Source organism: Sus scrofa, chromosome 9 (assembly GCF_054392235.1).
Source record: "Sus scrofa isolate SSC_HxYL_T2T_F1_AM1 chromosome 9, Sscrofa_HxYL_maternal_Yorkshire_Landrace_v2.0, whole genome shotgun sequence".
NCBI lineage: Eukaryota > Metazoa > Chordata > Mammalia > Artiodactyla > Suidae > Sus > Sus scrofa.
Window position 1 is genome coordinate 46510708 of NC_139391.1, and position 20757 is coordinate 46531464.

The following is a 20757-nucleotide window of genomic DNA, read 5'->3' on the forward strand; positions in this document are numbered from 1 at the left end:
GCGTGTCAGTGTGTGTGGGTCTGACACCTGGTACCACGGGCCGTGAGGGGCTTTTCAAAACACTTGGCAAGAAGTCTGTGAGCTTTAGGGAAACTGGCAGGGGATGGGAAATTCTAAGTGCATATCTGTCTTACATGATAGCTGTGTCATTCTTCATGTCTTACAAATGCTTCTTCTTCTTTTTTCTTCTTAGGGCCACACCTGCAGCATATGGACGTTCCCAGGCTAGGGATTGAATTGGAGTGGTAGCCGCCATCCTACACCACAGCCACAGCAGTGTGGGATCCGAGCCAAGTCTGCGACCTACACCACAGCTCACCCAACGCTGGATCCTTAACCCACTGAACGAGGCCAGGGATCCAACCCATGTCCTCATGGATAGTGGTCAGATTCGTATCCGCTGCACCACAATGGCAACTCCTTACAAACGCTTCTGTTCATTATCTCAGGGGAGTCTCTGCCCAACCCGAGCATTACAACAACCCATTTTGCAGATGAGAGAACTTAAGACTTGGGTTAAATAACTTAGCTAATGGATCCTTAGCTAATGAAGCTGGAACCAGCCCCAGCAACCAGATCTTCTGCCTCCAGACTTCTCATTCTTGGCCTCAGCCAATGATGCTTATTCATGGTGGATCTGCAAGCTGTGTACAGGGGCTCAGTGTTGGTTGCATGGGTGCATTCTTGCCCGAGTGATACGGGACTCTTGTTTCAAAGCCCCCTGAGCCCTGGTTGTGCCTACTGGGGAGTGGGGAGGTTAAGGGCCGTGAGGAGGGCAGTGAGAAGCAGAAATGACCCAGGAGCCAAAGCCCTAGGATGAGAGTGGCAGGGACTCCATTAATCTCAACACAGCTTTCCCCCTTTCTTCTTTTCCTTCCCATTGAGCCACACTTCTAGGGCTAACCCATCAGCCACCAGGACTGCAGATGGCTCTGGTGGCCTGAGATTTGGAATAGGCAGTTGCCCGAAAGGCCTTGAGGGCTGGTGGCAGGATGACCCAAGAAGCAGCACATTGTCTCATCCTCTTTCTTCCTTCTCTCCTGATCCTTTGCTTGGGGACTGAAAGAAGGGGTCGTCATCAACCCTGCCAGCTACCTGGAACACCCTAGTTTTTTGTTTGGTTGGTTGGTTGGCTTTTTTTTTTTCTTTCCTTCCTTCCTTCCTTCCTTCCTTCCTTCCTTCCTTCCTTCCTTCCTTCCTTCCTTCCTTCCTTCCTTTCTTTCTTTCTTTCTTTCTTTCTTTCTTTCTTTCTTTCTTTCTTTCTTTCTTTCTTTCGTCCTTTTAGGGCCACACCCATGGCATGGGGAGGCTCCCAGGCTAGGGATTGAATTGGAGCTGCAGCTGTACTAGCCTACACCACAGCCGACAGCAATGCAGGATCCGAGCTGCATCTGTGACCTACACTACATACAGTTCATGGCAATGCTGGATCCTTAACCCACTGATGGAGGCTAGGGATCGAACCTGTGTCCTCATGGATACTAGTCAGCTTCATTTCTGCTGAGCCACAGCGAGAACTCCCAGAACACCCTGTTCTGCCACACACAGGATTAAGTTCTCTGGGCTAGGGTAGGGTTCAATCTATGATCGGTTGGGTGCTTGCCTGGAGATAGACTTACTTTGTTTCTTATGGAGGTGGGAGTCTGGGTGGGACTTGGGGAGTAGGAGAGGGAAGTGGGAAATCTGAGTCTTAGCTCCTAGAATTCTAGCTAGTTTTAGGGGGCATTCTGGGGGCCACCTTCTTCTTGGAGCGATGCCAACAGATGACTCCTTAAAGTTAAAGAAAAAAAACCCACCATTAGCTAGTCTTCATTTTTCACTCTTTCTCAAAAATTTTGGCCATACTTGCAGCATGGGGAAGTTCCCTGGTGAGGGATCAAAACTTGCACTGCAGCACAACCCAAGCTTGTTGGTGCAACAACGCCAGATCCTTAACCCATTGTGCCACAAGAGAACTCCTATTCTTTCTCTTTTAAGATGACATTTAAAATACTCCTGAAAGAGTAAAATTTATAAATTCACACATTTGTAAGTTCCCTTGGGAGCTAAAGGAACAGTCATTCTGACGCCAGAAAGGGCCGTTCAGGCACAGAGAACATTTACAGGTCGGCTCACACATTTGCAAAGGAAGCTCTTTTGCACGAGGCTGCTAGGATGTGTATTGTCATTTCCTCCTTTTGCAGAGAAGGAAACCAAGGCTTAGATAAGTAACTGGAGCAAGCTCTCAAGATGCTATGCTCTTGCCACGGAGAACCACCTGCAGTTTCTTCCACTGGCCCCAGTAACCTGCAGAGGTGGGGCATCCAGGCATGTTTTGAAATGAGTGCGCTTTCCATGGACACTGACCTTCCTGATCATTTCCTTCCACACAGCCGCCTGCTGTGGCAGGGTCTGTGCAAGGTGCTGGAGGGCAGGTATGACCAGGGCAGGTCTCCATGCTGTGGCTCTGCAGCACCAGCTGCCCCATCCTGAGGTCAGACGACAGAGCACATGCCCACAGCATGACTCAGTACTTCTGTCTGCAAGAGGCCAGATTATATGTTATTAATAAAACCTACATGGCTGTCATACCCTGTGGGGTCGGGGGAGGGGAACAGCTTGCTCTGAGCTGTGTCCAGTAGCCAGCCGGGGGCCTGTCCGCCTTGCATGGCTAGGCAAGAGGAGTGAAGCCAGAGGGGACGCAGGTCCGAAATGTCCTCCCTGAGACCACACACACTTGCAGGGTTGCTCTACTTTCTCTCCCCTTATCCCATCCTACTCTTCTTTCAGAACTTTAACAGCTGATCTGTTAAAATCATGGGAGTTCTCTAGTGGCTCAGAGGGTTAAGGATCTGCTGTGGCATAGGTTCGATCTCTGGCCTGGGAACTTCCACATGCTGTGGGTGCAGCCACCCCCCCCCCCAAAATCAAATGTGCTGTTTGCCCTGCTGCCTGGAATGCCGTTCCCTACTCCAGCTTCTTTTTTTTTTCTGTAATTTTTTTTTTTTATTGAAGTATAGCTGATTTGCAATACTTCAGGTGGTACAGCAAAGTGATTCAATTCTATACGTGAATTCTCTTTCTGATTCTTTTCCATTTTAGGTTATTACAAGATACTGAATGTAGTTCTCTGTGCTATGCAATAGGTCCTTGTTATTTATCCATTTTACTTATAATAGTGTGTATCTGTTAATCCCAAATTCCAAATTTATTCCTACCGCCCACTTCCCCTTTGATAACTGTAAGGTTGTTTTCTGCGTCTGTAAGTCTATTTCTGTTTTGTAAATAAGTTCATTTGTATCATTTTTTTAGATTCCGCATATAAGTGATATTATATGATGTTGGTCTTTCTCTGCCTGGTTTACTTAGTATTATAATCTCTAGGTCCATCCATGTTGCTGCAAATGGCATGTCATTCATTTTTATGGCTGAGTACCAGCTTATTTTTTAAGATCCAGTTCAAATGTCCCCTCCTGTGCCAGAGGCAGTTAGTACCTTCCTCTTCCAGTCTTTCTTAAGGCTTCTGTCTGCCTCGGAAGTACCATCATTTGGGCTCCCTGGAGGGCAGCTGCTCTGGTCTGGTCCCTGTTCGCCTTGTTCTGGTTGCTCAGTACTAGCCCAATGCCACATGCTCAGTGAAAGAACAGCTGGCCACATGTGTAAGTGAAATATCTGCACTGTCTGCAGTCTGGATAGAGGGCAGAGACCACAAAGCCCTCTTCCTGGGCCTGCCAGAGACGCCTTTCCACCGCTTCCCTCCTGCACACCTTGGCTCAGCACACACCTGTGTTTGCATGTGGAGGCGTGTCCTGCCTGTGGGTGGTGGGTGACTCCTCCGTTGGCTTACGTGGGCCCTGGGTGTGCCCGGTATGAAAGCACAGGGGTGAGGGTGGGGGCTCTGAGGACCAGGAAGCCCCAGGGCTAAGCCATGATTGGGTGCCAGACAAGAAGAGCAGGTTGGGGTGGGAGACCGTCCCTCAGCCCCACTCTTCTGCCTTCCTTGATCCAAGTGGCCAGAAGCTGTACACAGAGGTCTGGGGTCTGAAGAGAGCCAGCTACAGATGAAGGACCCAAGAAGACCTTGGCTCGGACCTCTGCCAGATGGTAGGCTGAGGCAGGGAAAAGGCAGAGAGGGAAGGACGCCTTGGGGGCCAGCGGGTGGGCGCCTCAGGAAGGGCTAGGGGCCAGGTAGGAAGACGCAGGAGCCAGAGTCCTGTTTTGGCTCTTCCCTTCCCAGCGGGGTCAACCTGTGCAAGTTTGGGCCTTCTGAGCTGCAGTTCCTTCATCTGTAAAATGGGCACAACAAGCCCTTTCTGGGAGGGGGTAAGGGTGTAATGGGTTGGGACTGAAGTTTGGCAGAGGGCAGTCCCAGGGACAGGCCCCGCCCAGATGGAAAGCAGCACCGCGGTGGGCGGGGGCGAGGGAGGGACGGAAGGGGAAGAAGTCCCTGCCCAGACCTGCTCTCTGGGACACCAGCTCCTCTCGCTGTCCCCGTCCTCCCAGGACCCGGCGGCCCGGAGCTCCTGGGTTCGTCCTCGCGCGTGCCCGCTGCGGGGCTGGATGCCAGGGCGGGCAGGGTTCCGCGCAGGCGGGCGAGGCGGGCAGGAAGCGCCGCGCGGCGCCGGGGCCTCTGGGAGCAAGCGGGAGACTCCGGCGGCGACCGGCTCGCGGGCCTGGGCAGCGGCGGGTAAAGGTCTAAGCAGCGGGGCGGGGCGGGGCAGGGCGGTGCTGAGCCAGAGCCGCTAGGAGCGGCGGCAGGATGCGTAGGACCGAGCCGGTGCGCTGAGTGGTGGGCGTTCTGGCAGGCTCTCCCCTTGGGGTCGAAAACCAACTCGAACTAGCAAAACTGGCACCCAGTTTAAGGGGAGGAACTCTGGATCGTCGGAGCACAGACCCCGTGCTTTTCCTGCTGTGCACCTTCCTTTTCTCACTGCCCAGGAAGGACCTTCAGAGAACTGCCCTCCCCACCGCCAGCCCCATCTTGAGTCTGAGGCCTGGCATCTCATTTTATCCCACTAGTTTCCTCAAGCCCTTTCAACCTTCCAGGACCCTCTTTTAACTCTTCTCCAGCCCCTGGGACTCCTGGTTTGACCCCTGTCCTGGGCTTCCACTGGTTGTTTCTGCTGGCAAATGGGCCCAGAGCAACCAATTCTCCCTAAGTGTGCCCTGCCCTTAAGGAGCCACATCTCAGTGCAGACCAGGTGCCAAATAGCTGTATGCTCCATTTAAGAGAGCTCAGAGCCAGGAAAGCCTTCCTCTTTCCTGGGAAGAAGACACTTGAGTAGATTCTTAAAAGACTAGGTAGGGAGTTCCCTGGTAGCTCAGTGAGTTAAGGATCTGGCGTTGTCACTGCTGTGGCTCAGATGACTGCTGTCTCTCGGTTTGATCCCTGGCCCTGGAACTTCCATATGCTGTGGGCTTGTCTAAAAAAAAAAAAAAAAAAAAAAAAAAAGGAAAGAAAAAAAAAGATTAAGATTCTGACAGGGAAGAAAGGTGATTCCAAGCTGATGAAAGAGTAGGAACAAAGTTAGGGAAGTGCCAGCAAGAATTCAGTAAGCCTGGTGGATGAGGGACAGGTCAGAGGCAAACATAAAATAGCCAGTGTGGGCCAGGTATTTGGACTCTATACATAAGGTAGGATTTTAGGGAGGTGATTGGTGCCTGGGATGAGGGATCAGAGTGGAATGAGACTGAAGGCAGAGGCCAGTAAGTTGAAGGGGGGTCCCCAGAAGTCCCTGGAGCATCTGAGTTAGCACAGGGGCAGTAGGGGTGATACAGTAGGAACAGGCTGGTCAAGCACTGGGAGGAGGAACTGGCAGGACTGTTGCCACTGTCTGAAGGAGCGGGGGAAGGATTTGAAGACAGAGAGGTCAAATTTCAAGTATAAGTCATATGATTGAGAAGATTTGCAGTAAAGTTACTGAAAGGGGAGGAGGGATGCTGAGTTCAGTTCTGCAGCCATGCAGCTTGAAGCATGGGTAGGATGTCCATATGGAGATATCAAATAGGAAGTCATTCATTCATTTATCTATTATTTATGCCAGACTCAAAGGCAGGTTACATAAAAGTCACAGAGAAGATAAAATGATAAACCATTAAAACTCAGCTAAAAGGACCTGATAGCTAGGGGAAAAATTGCAGGGAAGAGTGGATGATGGTTCCTGGAAAATATTGGCTCAGAAAAAGCCACTGAAAATGAACACAGGGCTCATCTGAGCTTGATGGCAGCCAAGCAAAAAAAAAAAAAAAAAAAAAAGTCATCTAAATGAAACAGTTCACTAGGCTAGAACTCAGGAGAAAGGCCATCTTCAAGCCACAGGGAGAGACAGTGGGTGGTAGGAGGTAGAACGGGATCACCCAGGTGGGGGGTGTAGGGGAGGGAGGTCTGAAGGTCAGGCCAGGGCTTTGGTGATGCTGACATTTAAGGAAAGGCTGATGTCCTCCTGAGGAGGAAGACCGTCCCTTGACCTGAAAGGGGAGGTGGGGTGGGAAGGTGGGGGTGCGTGGGGTCCACTCACACCATTCTTCCTGCAGGGGTTCGAACAGGATAGAAGGTGGTTTGCTCAGACTCCAGGCTCTGACCTTTTCTCCTGCCATGAGGTGGGGCTGCCATTTGCCCAGGGCCTCTTGGGGTCCTGGTCTGGGAAGAGTACTCCAGCCAGCAGGTGAGCAGGAAGCAGAGTTTTCGGTTTCTACCTCTTCTTCCTCTTCAGAGCCCAGATGGCACCTCCAAGAGAGCAGGCATCCAGACACCAGGGGTGCTAGTCCCAGCTCTGTGAGTCACTAGCTGTGGGCCTTGGGAAAGTCACAGCACCTCCCTGAGCTTCCTTTTGCCCATCCTAAAGTATGGGAGTCAGACTCGATGGTCTTTGAGGGTCCCTGTAACTGTATAAGTCCAGGAACACTTGCCTGATTTCATTTTACATTCGACAAATATTTACTGAGTGCCTGCTATGTGCCAGACCCCATGCTAAGTTCTAAGTAAATAATTGTGAACCCAGACAGATGCGATGCCTGCTCTCATGGAGGAATAAGGGGTATGTATGAATGAATGTTAATAAAATAATTGCGTAATGAAATATAAAAATTGCATAATAACTACTACAAAGGGGCAATACATGATGCTATGAGAGCAAATAATGAGGGATTTTTTTTTTTTTTTTTTTTTTTTTTTTGCTTTTTAGGGCCACACCCGCAGCATATGGAAGTTTCCAAGCTAGTGGTCAAATTGGAGCTGTAGCTGCTGGCCTACACCACAGCCACAGCAATGTGGGATCCAAGCCGTGTCTGCGACCTACACCACAGCTCACGGCAACGCTGGATCCTTAACCCACCGAGCGAAGCCAAGGATTGAACCAGGAACCTCATGGATGTTAGTCGGGCTCGTTTCTTCTGAGCCACAATGGGAACTCCTAATGAGGGATTTGATGTAGATGTGGGGTCTATGTGTTGTTGAGCTAATATGGGTGAGTTCTGGATGCTATTTCTTCCTTCTTTTTTCTCTCCATAGATGAACGTATCCCTTTCCTGATCCACTGGAGTTGGCCCCTTAGAGGGCAGCGACCCCTTGGGCCCCCTAGGTGAGGCCACGGTGTCATACCTTGGAGCACATCTGGGCACAGCAGGGTAGCCTGGGAGGGGTTAGGACTTGAGGAGAACTTGACCGCCTGGGGAGAGGTTGGCCTTCTGGGGATGGAGAGGGTACAGTGTCAGTTACCAGGCCTGAGAGGAAGTTGGGTTACATCATCCGCTGTACAAGTCACAGTGGCCAGCCTGAGTTTCAGGCAGGCAGCCAGCAGTGGGGGGGGGGGGGGGGCGCTAGAGGGCTGGGGTGAGACCTCCGTCTCTCGGAAGGGTGTGAGAATCAGAGAGGCTCTGGGCCTGAGTGTCCAGGGTCAGGCCTGGATCTCAGGAGGCCAGAAGTCCATCATTCCAGGCATTCTTGAGTTGGGCTCTGAGCCTGTGTGGAGCCCGAGCCCAATAGCCAAGCTCCAGCTCACCTCTTCCCCTTGCTCACAGGGCCTTTATACGCCACCACGGAAGCTCAGCGGACAGTGATCCCCCACCAGGGAGGCACAGGCTGTTGTTCCAGGGCGCTGCTGCAACTGGTAAAGGGACCGGCTTCTCAATCAGCCTGAGAAGGGCTGCAGGGATCTCACTGTGGGGATGGGGCGGGGGAGAAGGGCTTGGAGAGAGAAGCAGGCAGGAAGGAGGAGGATAGAGGATCCACCGTCATCATGATCATCTGTCAGTGGACCCACCCTCCCTCGCCCCATCATCCGTCTGTCCGCATATCCCTTCCCGCAACACAAGGCTCGCTTCTGATGTGCAGAGCCCTGGGAGGGATCTATCACCCCACCTCCACTGCCTCTAACTGTCAGAAGATGGTACCCAGGTAATCACGCAGCCAGTCAGCCCAGGCTCACCACCACTCTTCTCATGGCTCCTCATTTTCTGCCGCAGGGGTCCAAACCTCCGGACAGTCTGAGGGAGTCCTGCGTGCCCAGCACCATTCTGGGCCCCAGCCCTTCCTGGTGCTGGGCCTTGACTCCGCCACCTCACCCTACCAGCTCCCTGAGCGCCTGCATTTCCGGGCCTCTCCCTGATGCATCCCCCTTGCCTTCCCATCCAGAAGCCATCCAGCAGCACCGCCGGAACCTGGCTGAGTGGTTCAGCCGGCTGCCCAGGGAAGAGCGCCAGTTCGGCCCGACCTTTGCACTAGACACAGTCCACGTGGACCCTGTGATCCGAGAGAGCACCCCCGATGAGCTGCTCCGCCCTACGGCTGAGTTGGCCCTGGAGCATCATCCACCCTCTGCCGGGCTCCCCCCACTGGCCCTGTCTCAGCTCTTTGACCCAGATGCCTGCGGGCGCCGGGTGCAGACCGTGGTGCTCTACGGAACAGTGGGCACTGGCAAGAGCACGCTGGTGCGCAAGATGGTTCTGGATTGGTGTTATGGGCGGCTGCCAGCCTTTGAGCTGCTCATCCCCTTCTCCTGCGAGGACCTGTCATCTCTAGGCCCTGCACCAGCCTCCTTGTGCCAACTGGTGGCCCAGCGCTACACGCCCCTGAAGGAGATTCTGCCTCTGATGGCCGCTGCAGGCTCCCGCCTCCTCTTTGTGCTCCATGGCCTAGAGCGTCTCAACCTCAATTTCCAGTTGGCGGACACAGGGCTTTGCAGTGACCTTGAGGAGCCAAAGGCACCAGCTGCCATCATTGTCAATCTGCTGCGCAAATACATGTTGCCGGAGGTGAGTGCCCCTTGCTGTGCCTCCATTGTCCCCACCTTGTTCCCTAAGGATTTTTGTGACCTGGAGCTGTATCTTTAATGGGTAAGGAGTGTAGGCTCTGGGTTAGTTCAAATCCTGCCCCTCCACTTCCCAGGTGTAGCACCGAGCAAGTCAGGAACTTCCTCAAGCTTCTGTTTTCTTCTCTCCTTAAGTTGTAGGGATCAAATGAGACACTGCACATGAAGTGCTTAGTGCGGTGCCCTGGACCATAGTAGGTGCTCAATAAGTGTGAGCTGGAATTACTATGTCATCATCATCTTCATCCTTGAACACTCAGTCTTCAGGGCCTCCTGGCAAGGGAGGCAATTAGAACACCAGGGTCTCTCTCCTTTTTTTTTTTTTTTTTTTTTCTTTTGGTCTTTTTTAGGGCTGCACCTGAGGCATATGGAAATTCCCAGGCGAGGAGTCGAATTGGAGCTGTAGCTGCCAGCCTGGACTACAGCCACAGCAACTCAGGATCTGAGCCACACCTGTGACCTACACCACAGCTCACAGCAACGCCAGAGCCTTAATCTGCTGGGATCGAACCCACATCCTCATGGATACTAGTCGGGTTTGTTGCTGCTGAGCCCCAACGGGAACTCCCAGGGTCTCTCTTAACCTTCAACTCTGCTCTTCCCAGGCCAGTATTCTGGTGACCACCCGGCCCTCTGCCATTGGCCGCATCCCCAGCAAGTATGTGGGCCGCTATGGCGAGATCTGTGGCTTCTCTGATACCAACCTACAGAAGCTCTACTTCCAGCTCCGCCTCAACCAGCCAGACTGCGAGCACGGAGCTGGGGGAGCGGGTGTCTCGGCCACGCTGGCTCAGCATGACAACCTGGTGGAGATGCTCTCCCGGAACCTGGAGGGGCACCACCAGATCGCTGCCGCCTGCTTCCTGCCCTCCTACTGCTGGCTTGTCTGTGCCACCTTGCACTTCCTGCATGCCCCCACGCCTGCCGGCCAGACCCTCACAAGCATCTACACCAGCTTCCTGCGTCTAAACTTCAGTGGGGAGATGCTGGACAGCACTGACCCCTCCAAGTTGTCCCTGATGGCCTATGCAGCCCGAACCATGGGCAAGTTGGCCTATGAGGGGGTGTCCTCCCGCAAGACCTACTTTTCTGAAGAGGATGTCCGTGGCTGCCTGGAAGCTGGCATCAAGACAGAGGAGGAGTTTCAGCTGCTGCATGTCTTCCGCCGGGATGCCCTGAGGTTTTTTCTAGCCCCATGTGTGGAGCCAGGGCACCCGGGTACCTTCGTGTTCACTGTGCCCGCCATGCAGGAATACCTGGCTGCCCTCTACATTGTGCTGGGCTTGCGGAAGACAACTCTGCAGCGGGTAGGCAAGGAGGTGGCCGAGTTCGTGGGCCGAGTCGGGGAGGACGTCAGCCTGGTCCTGGGCATCATGGCCAAGCTGCTGCCCCTGCGAGCCCTGCCCCTGCTCTTCAACCTGCTCAAGGTAACAGCCCCAGGGCCCCAGGCTGCCAGCCCCCAGCCTCCCCATTTGCCCTTTGCTCCTCTCCCAGAAGAAAACTGCTTCTTCCTGCGTAGCTGAGAGTCCTCTTCTTGGATCTGCTTTCAGATTTGGGCAATCTGGCTTTCAGTGGGATTGGGGGCACAGGGAAGAGGGGGAGAGAAGACACAGGCTGGGGAAGGCTGGGAGGGGAATCTGAGGGTGCAGGAACTTTCATAACAATCCCACCACTAAACTCTAATGATGGGTTTTTTGTTTGTTCGTTTGTTTTTTGCATCTCTCCTCCTAGTCTTTGTTGCTGGGCAGCAGGGGTCACTGCAGTCCAGGGTCTGTCCTATGCGTTTCAGGCCCAGAAACCCAATTGCATCTGTTCTCCCAGAGGTGATTAGACTCTGGGAGTGATGTCTCATGCTAATTGAATCACCAGAGACAGGTTTATAAAGCAGATGCCATTTTATTCACTTATACCAGGAGGATAAATGGCATTGGTAATTGGCTTAGGACAGTCCGTCCGGGGTGTAGGTCTGCTCCAGAAACCAAATTACAGGCCTGAGGACTGTGCTGTGAGCGGAGCGGATGTGCTAGATTTTTGATGGGAAGAAGAATCTTCCCTTGACTGATGTTTGCCAGGTGCCTTGTAAATGAAATACTATTATGATCTCTTTTATAGATGAGGAAACTGGGGCTCACAGAGGCTAAGTAACTTGACCAAAGTCACTCAGATAGTAAATAGAAACTGGGATCTGGGAGTTTCTGTCGTGGCTCAGCGGAAACAAATCTGACTAGTATCCATGAGGACCCATGTTCGATCCCTGGCCTTGCTCAGGGGGTTAAGGATCCGGCATTGCCATGAGCTGTGGTGTAGGTCATAGATGTGCCTCGGATCTGGCGTTGCTGTGGCTGTGGTGTAGGCCAGCGGCTGCAGCTCCGATTCGACCCCTAGCCTGGGAACCTCCATATGCCGCGGGAGCAACCCTAAAAAGTCAAAAAACAAACAAACAAACAAAAGAATCTGGGACCTGAGTCCAGGTTTTGTGATCCTGCAGCCTGTGCTCTTTCTGTCAGACTTTACCAACGTGCTCTGGATATTTCTGTGAAATTATGGTCCCTTGCTGGGTAACCCAGGTCCTCTCTAGGAATGTTTCAATAATTGGTCTTCAGGAAGCAGAGCCCTGGTGAGCTGACAAAATTTGAACAAGTTTTCCTTTTTGTGGGCAGCAAAGCCTCAGGGTTAAGAACAGGGATTCTGTAACGCAGCTGCCTGGGTTCAAATTTAGGCTCTGCCACTTAACTGGCTGTGTGACCTTGTGCCAGTTACTTAACCTCTCAAGGTCCTTATCTGCTAAATGGGAATAATAGTGGAGTCTACATCTTTGCTCTACCACGAGGAGTAAATGTCTTCGTCTCCAGGACCTGGCACATAGTTAGTGCTATTTAACTGTTAAACAGAAAATAGGCTCGGACAGCCCAGTCACTTCTCCGGCCACTGCTGGAGGCAGGGAGGTAATGGCGACTGCTGAGGCCACCCTGCCGTTTTGAGGACGCTCTTGCCTTGCCGTATCCGGATGGCTGTAAGAAGCTGCAGTCTCCTAAGGGCATTCAGAACACCGCTCCCCCAGCCCTATCTGAGGGAGGCTTGCCTAGCAGAGGACTGGACTCATCGGTTTCTTCAGGAGCCTTTCTTTGCCTTTATTTCAGGGCCGCACCCGCGGCATATGGAGGTTCCAAGGCTAGGGGTCTAATCGGAACTACAGCTGCCAGCCTATGCCACAGCCACAGCAACACCAGAGCCAGAGCAATGCCAGATCCGACCCGCATCTGCGACCTACAGCACAGCTTGACAGCAACGCCAGATCCTTAACCCACTGAGCAAGACCAGGGATCGAACCCACAACCACATGGTTCCTGGTCGGATTTGTTTCCACTGCACCATGACGGGAACTCCCCTTCAGAAGCCTATTGATTCAGCTTCCCAGGGTGTTTTCTTGTCTCCAGAGGCGTGTTGGGGGAGGGGCATCGTAACCTCCATGGCAGAAACCTCACCTGTAAAAAGCGGAAAAAAACAAACCAGGCAGAGCCTCCTTACCTGCCCGCTTGCATCCTCACAAGCATCCTATCTTTTTTTTTTTTTTTTTTGTCTTTTGTTGTTGTTGCTATGTCTTGGGCCGCTCCCGCGGCATGTGGAGGTTCCCAGGCTAGGGGTCGAATCGGAGGTGTAGCCACTAGCCTACACCAGAGCCACAGCAACGCGGGATCCGAGCCGCATCTGCAGCCTACACCACAGCTCACGGCAATGCCGGATCGTTAACCCACTGAGCAAGGGCAGGGACCGAACCCGCAACCTCATGGTTCCTAGTCGGATTCGTTAACCACTGCGCCACGACGGGAACTCCACAAGCGTCCTATCTTAATAAATCCATTTCTTGTCTAAAAACAAACAAACAAACAAAAAACAAAACAAAAGCCAAACCATACATTAGAAGAGGTGCCACAAAACAACCTCTGGCTCTTGCCAGAGGAAAAGAGCCCGGTTTTCCTTTCAGAACCATTGCAAAGATGGGAGCTGATGTCGCAAACCTCCCAAACATTCATTTCTTCAGCAGGTATTTCTGTGCCTGCTGTGTTCGAGGCAATGTGTTCGATTCTGAGGAAAAAACAATTAACAGAACCCCAGGTTTCTGCCTTTTTTGATCATACAGTCTCAACACAAACATGTCAAATAACCATGTAATTAAAAATTCTGGGAAGTGCCTGGAAAGCAAAGCTCCAGGTGCTGGAAGGTGTGTAAGAGCCAGGCAGTTCGGTGGGATAAGGAAAACCTCTTTGCAAGAAGGGCATTTAATCTGATCACTGCAGGATTAGCCAGGAGAAGAATGGGGTTGGGGTGGGGAGGGAACACTCCAGGAAGAGAGTACAGCTTTGAAGGAAGAAAAACCTTGGCATTATTAAAACACAAAAACAGTGACGGGGATACTTGTAATTAAACACACGTCTCCGTGGAAGGTTGCACCTGGTCACAAGGATCCTAGTTAATTGTTTTAGTGCTTTTCTAAGTATGGAAAAAGGCAAGAATCCAGGTTCATAAAAATTTCTCCTGAAAATATCTAAGGATCAGTTCTATCAGTTTTCCCAGAGACCAGAGTGCCTTATCCTGATCTTCACCTGAATTCCTTTCAAAGTTAGTGTAGATCAGTGGCTGCAATGGCTGATGACTTGATTCTTGTACAACCAGGTGGTGGGCAACATTCTTTATTTTATAATCTCTTTCCTTTCGGTCTTAATTTTGACCAAGATTTGGGAGGAATTTTGTGACCAGTGTGTTCCAGGGTGCTAGGAATGCTCCTTCAAGGTCAGGTGAGGATTTTGTTGATAGGCCACTCAATGTGCTGTTACTGGACGAGGCCCTGTTAAGAGAAGCCAAAAACGTCTGGACCGCCTGACTTACTAGTCTGTTATGGTTCAGGAAATGGTTTCCTCTCAATGTTTCTTCCCATATCTAGAGTTACGCTATTACAGTCATTCATCTTACAGAACTACATTTATTTAAAATTTTTATTTTTATTAAAAAAAATTTTTTTTGACTGCACCCATAGCATACGGAAGCTCTCAGGCCAGGCATCTAATCCGAGCCACAGCTGTGGCAATGCCAGATCCTTAACCCACTGTGCAGGGCAGGGAATTGAACCTGCACCACTTCAGAAACAACACCAGATCCTTAACCCGCTGCCTCAAAGTGGGAACTCCCAGAACCATATATTTGATCAATTGTTTCAAGTCACCTAATCATCATTAATTTTATCTGAGGCTCAGTCACACACATAATAAGCAAAAAACAACAATTTTATAAAATAGACAAATAAAGGAGTTCCTGTCATGACTCCGTGGTAATGCATCTGACTAGCATCCATGAGGACATGGGTTCGATCCCTGGCCTCACTCAGTGGGTTAAGGATCTGGGGTTGCCATGAGCTGTGGTGTAGGTCGCAGACACAGCTCAGATTCCATGTCGCTGTGGCTGTGGTGTAGGTTGGCAGCTGCAGCTCCAATTCGACCCCTGGCCTGAGAACCTCCATATGCTGAGGGTGTGGCCATAAGGGCAAAAAATTAATTAATTAATTAATTAAAGAAAATAGGCAAATACAAGTAACATAGCTAGCAGCATTAAGAGGGTCGTAAGTAAGTACTGAAGCTAAGAATGTCCATGAGGAGTTCCCGTCATGGCGCAGTGGTTAACGAATCCGACTAGGAACCATGAGGTTGCGGGTTCGGTCCCTGCCCCGGCTCAGTGGGTTAACGATCTGGCGTTGCCGTGAGCTGTGGTGTAGGTTGCAGAAGCGGCCCGGATCCCGCGTTGCTGTGGCTCTGGCGTAGGCCGGTGGCTCCAGCTCCGATTCAACCCCTAGCCTGGGAACCTCCATATGCCGCGGGAGCGGCCCAAGAAATAGCAACAACAACAACAACAACAACAACAAAAAAGACAAAAAGACAAAAAAAAAAGAAAGAATGTCCATGAAATGAGGCCCAGTATCTCCCCAGGCCATCTGACCAGTCTGTCCTGCACCAGTCACTATCTTTAAGGAAAACAGTATACTGGCATTGTACATAAAGTTCACCAAATATGTCTGCACATACAAGGTGAGAGGTGGGTCATTGTGACCTCCCTCCAGGATTGAGAAAGGAATGTTATCTTCTAAGGACTCACATGACTGGAGCCAGAGAGAGAAGAATTGATCTTTATAGTTGAGCAGGTATTTCTGCCACTGGGGAGGTCTGGTGCCAATGTACACTAGCGGGGAGGGAGGAGACCCAAATGGACAGAGAAAAATTTTATGTTAAAAGTTTTCTTGGGGAGTTCCTGTCATAGCTCAGTGGTTAACGAATCCGACTAGGAACCATGGGGTTGCGGGTTCGATCCCTGCCCTTGCTCAGTGGGTTAACGATCCGGCGTTGCCGTGAGCTGTGGTGTAGGTCACAGATGTGGCTCGGATCCCACGATGCTGTGGCTCTGGCGTAGGCTGGCAGCTACACCTCCGATTAGACCCCTAGCCTGGGAATCTCCATGTGCCGCGGGAGCGGCCCAAGAAATAGCAAAAAGACAAAAAAAAAAAAAAAAAGTTTTCTTGGGAGTTCCTGTCGTGGCTCAGTGGTTAACGAACCCGACTAGGAACCATGAGGTTGTGGGTTCGATCCCTGGCCTCGCTCAGTGGGTTAAGGATCCAGCATTGCCGTGAGCTGTGGTGTAGGTTGCAGATGCGGCTTGGATCCCGTGTTGCTGTGGCTCTGGCGTAGGCTGGCAGCTACAGTTCCGATTTGACCCCTAGCCTGGGAACCTCCATATGCCGTGGGAGCGGCCCAAGAAATGGCAAAAAGACAAAAAAAAAAAAAAAGAAAAAAAAGAATTTTAGGAGTTCTCTTATGGCACAGCGGGTTAAGAATCCGTCATTGCCGCTGCAGCAGCTCGGGTTGCTGCTGTGGCGTGGGTTGGATCCCTGGCCTGGGAACTTCCATATGCTATGGGCATGACCAAAAAACCAAAAAGATATGAATCTTGCTTCATCAGGCCAAATCACACAGGGTCTGAAATAGTAGGGGCAACCTCAGTCCTTGCTGCTGTGATGATGATGATGTTGCAGGTGGTGCTGTCTTTATACCACCGAGCCCGGTATCAAGCTGAATGAATAATGTATTCTCATTCCTTCCCACCACCCCCTGATCTTGGACATGTATAGAATGTTTGGGAAAAAGAATTGCCTGATGTCCGGAGTAGATAAGACACGTGTTGAGAGATGACTCTGGAAAGGTCAAATTGGAGCCAAATGACGAAATGTTTTACATTCCCCGCGGGCAGCAGGGAGCCAGGGAGGGTGCCGCAGCAGGGGGGTCGTATGGTCAGAGAGTCACACTCCAGTTTCAGGGAGATCCTGAAAGAGCAGCATGCAAGAGGCTGCAGCACACTCTCCCTGCTTCCCTTCCAGGTGGTTCCACGGGTGTTTGGGCGCGTGGTAGGTAAGAGCCGCGAGGCAGTGGCCCAGGCCATGGTGCTGGAGATGTTCCGAGAGGAGGACTACTATAATGACGACGTCCTGGACCAGATAGGCGCCAGCATCCTGGGCGTGGAGGGCCCTCGGCGCCACCCGGACGAGCCCCCAGATGATGAGGTCTTTGAGCTTTTCCCCATGTTCATGGGCGGGCTCCTCTCTGCTCACAACCGGGCCGTGCTGGCTCAGCTCGGCTGCCCCATCAAGACCCTCGATGCCCTGGAGAATGCCCAGGCCATCAAGAAGAAGCTAGGCAAGCTGGGCCGGCAGGTGCTGCCCCCCTCGGAGCTCCTTGACCACCTCTTCTTCCACTATGAGTTCCAGAATCAGCGCTTCTCCGCTGAGGTGCTGGGCTCCCTGCGCCAGCTCAACCTGGCCGGCGTGCGCATGACGCCCCTCAAGTGCACAGTGGTGGCAGCTGTCCTGGGCAGCGGGAGGCATGCTCTGGATGAGGTGAATCTGGCCTCCTGCCAGCTGGACCCCATGGGGCTGCGCACACTCAGGCCCGTCTTCCTGCGTGCCCGGAAGCTGGGGTGAGGCCCTCTCCTCATGCACAGGTGGAAGAGAAGATGCTGGGAAACCAAAGGGAGTGAGGAAGGACACGAGGGTGGGGTGAAGAAGTCTGGGGTGGGTGGAGGTGACAGAGCAACCGAAGGGAACACAGCTGTGGACTGCAGGAGGCAGGATGGTGGAGTTCCCTGCTGGTTCAGTGGGTTAAGGATCCAGCATTGTCACTACTGTGGCTGGGGTTGCTGCTGTGACATGGGTTCAGTCCCTGGCCCCAGAACTCACATGCTGCAGGCTTGGCAAAAAAAAAAAAAAAAAAAAAAAAAAAAGAGGCAGAAGAGGTGAGGGAGGAGGCACGGTGGATGGGCAAACTCCATGCCCAAATCCTTCCTTGGTTTTTTACCTCCCCTCTGCCACCTTCTGCTCCAGCTTGCAACTCAACAGCCTGGGCCCTGAGGCCTGCAAGGACCTCCGAGACCTGCTGCTGCATGACCAGTGCCAAGTTACCACCCTGCGGTGAGTGCCCTGGGTGGGGGCTCTATCCTGTGGACCAGTTAGGTCAAGGGTGAGCTCCTCACCTTACCACATGCCCTGCACAGATAGTAAAGAAGGTGGGAGTGGAGTTCCCGTCGTGGCTCAGTGGTTAACGTATCTGACTAGAAACCATGAGGTTGCAGGTTCAATCCCTGACCTTGCTCAGTGGGTTGAGGATCCGGCGTTGCTGTGAGCTGTGGTGTAGGTTGCAGACACAGCTGTGGCTCTGGTGTAGACCGGTGGCTACGGCGCTGATTAGACCCCCTAGCCTGGGGACCTCCATATGCCGCAAGAGCAGGCCTAGAAAAGGCAAAAAGACAAAAAAAAAAAAAAAAAGGTGGGAGTGTAGACCTTGTCCTTCCCACCCCCACCCCCAGGTCCAGTACAATCAGCAGATTAGGGGGAAAGTCGCCCCCAGCAATAGGTGCTAAAGAAAGCCTCTCTAGTGGCTATAATCAGCCTGGGGCTGGTGATGGAATAACACCCAGGCCGGTTGCCTAGTAACAGCGCCTCTGATCCCCTCCCAGGATTTTCTCCGACACTTCACAAGCCTGAGCCTGATGCTGGGCACACAATAGAGGATCCCAAAATGTTGACTGATTTACTAGCAACCCAGAGGCCTGGCTTCCTGATTTCCAGCTGGAGTAATGGGAAATGAATGAGGAAGGAGGGAGGGTGACAAAGATGGGAAACAGGGAGGGTGAAGCCGGGGCTGGAGGGGGTGCAAAAAGGAGAAAGGAGGGAAATGCTAAGGAGGAGAGGGGAGTCACAAAGGAGAAGGGAAGGTGGGAGGAGGGGAGGGAGAAGCCAGCTTCCACCCCACTCTCCCTCCTCTGCAGTGAGCCTCACCCCTGTTTTCTCCATCTTTTCCTGGGCCTGTCTTTCTCTGCATCCAGGCTGGTGTCTGCCCTGGGCCGTACACCCTTTTGGCCCAAGTCCTGATGCCCAGCACAGGGCATCTGCTATGGATCTTCATAATCTTGGGGTGCTTGTGGCTCTAGGTTGTCCAACAACCCACTGACTGCGGCAGGTGTGGCCCTGCTGATGGAGGGGCTGGAGGGAAACACCTCCCTAAAACACCTGTCTCTGCTGCACACGGGCCTCGGGGACGAGGGCCTAGAGCTGCTGGCTGCCCAGCTGGATCGTAACCAGCAGCTACAGGAGCTGAACGTGGCCTACAATGGCGCTGGTGACACAGCGGCCCTGGCCTTAGCCAAGGCTGCCCGGGAGCACCCTTCCCTGGAGCTGCTGCAGTGAGTCTGGCCCCGGTCCCATTGCCCCGCCCCACCCTTGGTGATAGGCTCTTATCCTGTCCTGATTCTCCACCACATTTCTCTTAGGGTCCTAGTGGCCCTGGCCTCACTGAATTCTGCCTCCCACTGACCGCCACCCTGCATCTCTGGCTATGGCAGACACCCCATCACATTCCACAGGCAGGGGATGAGATGTGAGACCCCTCCCTCTGCCCACCCTCCCTCTGCCCCTCCTTCTCAGAGCCCTGCTTGTGGCATCTGCTCTTCTCTCTCCCCTCTAGCCTCTACTTCAACGAGCTGAGCTCAGAGGGCCGGCAGGCCCTGCGGGACATGGGCAGTACCACGGAAGGCGGTGCCCGGGTCGTGGTGTCACTGACGGAGGGGACAGCAGTGTCCGAATACTGGTCGGTGATCCTGGGTGAAGTCCAGCGGAATCTCAACAGCTGGGATCGGGGCCGGGTCCGGCGCCACCTTGAGCTGCTGCTGCGGGATCTGGAAGATAACTGGGGAGCCACCCTTAATCCTTGGCGTAAGGCCCAGCTGCTTCGAGTGGAGAGCGAGGTCAAGGCCCTCCTGGAGCAGCTGGGAGGCCCAGGAACCTGAGACAGTGGCAGCAGGCACCTGGTTGTGTGTCCCTTGGCCCCAAGCCCCTTCGGTCTGTGGCCTCCTGGCTTGTACTATCGCTTCTAGAAAGAGCCCCTCAGGGCTGGAGGCAAAAGAAGGGGCGCAGCTGTGCCACTTACCCTCCTGGGGCATGTCCAACCAATGTTCTCAAGTCTGGAGTTTCCAGGGACATGTTAGGAGGACTGGAGGATGTGGCATATTGGATGGCCATATTGCTGTGTAGCACCACCACCAACCTTGCCCCTGCCACCTCTCAAGGAGCCTCGGATTGTGCCACCAGGGGGCACACTTCTTACATCAGCCTTGCCGTCGGTGTTGCCATCCAGATGTGGTGAAGGCCTCGGAGTCCTGTTTTTATGCTTTCTGTGGACACTCAGGATGCCAGCAGCCACTTTCCTCTCTCACTGGTGCTGTTACCTCATCCTCGTACCCCCTTTATCGCAATGGTACTTAAGCTCAGGGGCCCCTAGGAGCTTGGGCGCTGATTTGTTGCAATTAAAGAGCTGTGTCTTCCATCTACTGTGGCCTCTTTGCCTGGTGCTTTCAAGAAAGGGTACTATTCTTGATCATTCCATTTAAACTATTGACCACTTTTTTTTTTTTTTTCTTTTTTCGGGCCACACCCGAGGCATATGGAAGTTCCCAAGCTAGGGGTCAAATTGGAGCTACAGCTGCCGGCCTACACCACAGCCACAGCGACATGGGATCCGAGCTGCATCTGCGACCTACACCACAGTTCATGGCAATGCCAGATCCCTAACCCGCTGAGTGAGGCCAGGGATGGACCCTTCATCCTCAGGAATCCTCGTCGGGTTTGTTAACAGCTGAGCCACGAAGGGAACTCCCTGACCACTGTCTGTTGCAAATATTTCTTGGGCCCTAGGTTCAGAGGCAGTGAGGTTGGGGTTGGGGGGGGTATAAACAGGATATTGGGGTCATGCTGGGCCATAAGATTCCTGTCCCCAGGCTTGGAATTGCAGTGACCAGTAATCTACCCTTCTCTGCACAGACGGGGAATGGGGAGAGCAGCAGAGCCTCCTGAGAAAGGTGGGGCTCAGGAACAGGGGCAGGA

The 20757-nt window shown here is 52.7% G+C and overlaps 1 protein-coding gene across 13 annotated transcripts; it reads left to right on the plus strand.

Annotated features, from left to right (window-relative positions):
• Positions 1-3879: 3879 nt before the first annotated feature.
• NLRX1 (NLR family member X1) lies at positions 3880-20204 on the plus strand. Of its 13 annotated transcripts, none has more exons than XR_014814317.1 (10): positions 3880-4083; positions 6514-6644; positions 7490-7559; positions 7999-8087; positions 8612-9231; positions 9893-10714; positions 16705-17300; positions 17704-17790; positions 18336-19061; positions 19343-20204. XR_014814317.1 is itself a non-coding variant. In XM_021102056.2 (10 exons), exons 2-10 carry the CDS (start codon positions 6575-6577, stop codon positions 19662-19664), a joined length of 2928 nt encoding a protein of 975 aa, XP_020957715.2. In that variant the 5' UTR covers positions 3880-4083; positions 6514-6574; the 3' UTR covers positions 19665-20204.
• The last annotated feature ends 553 nt before the right edge of the window (positions 20205-20757 follow it).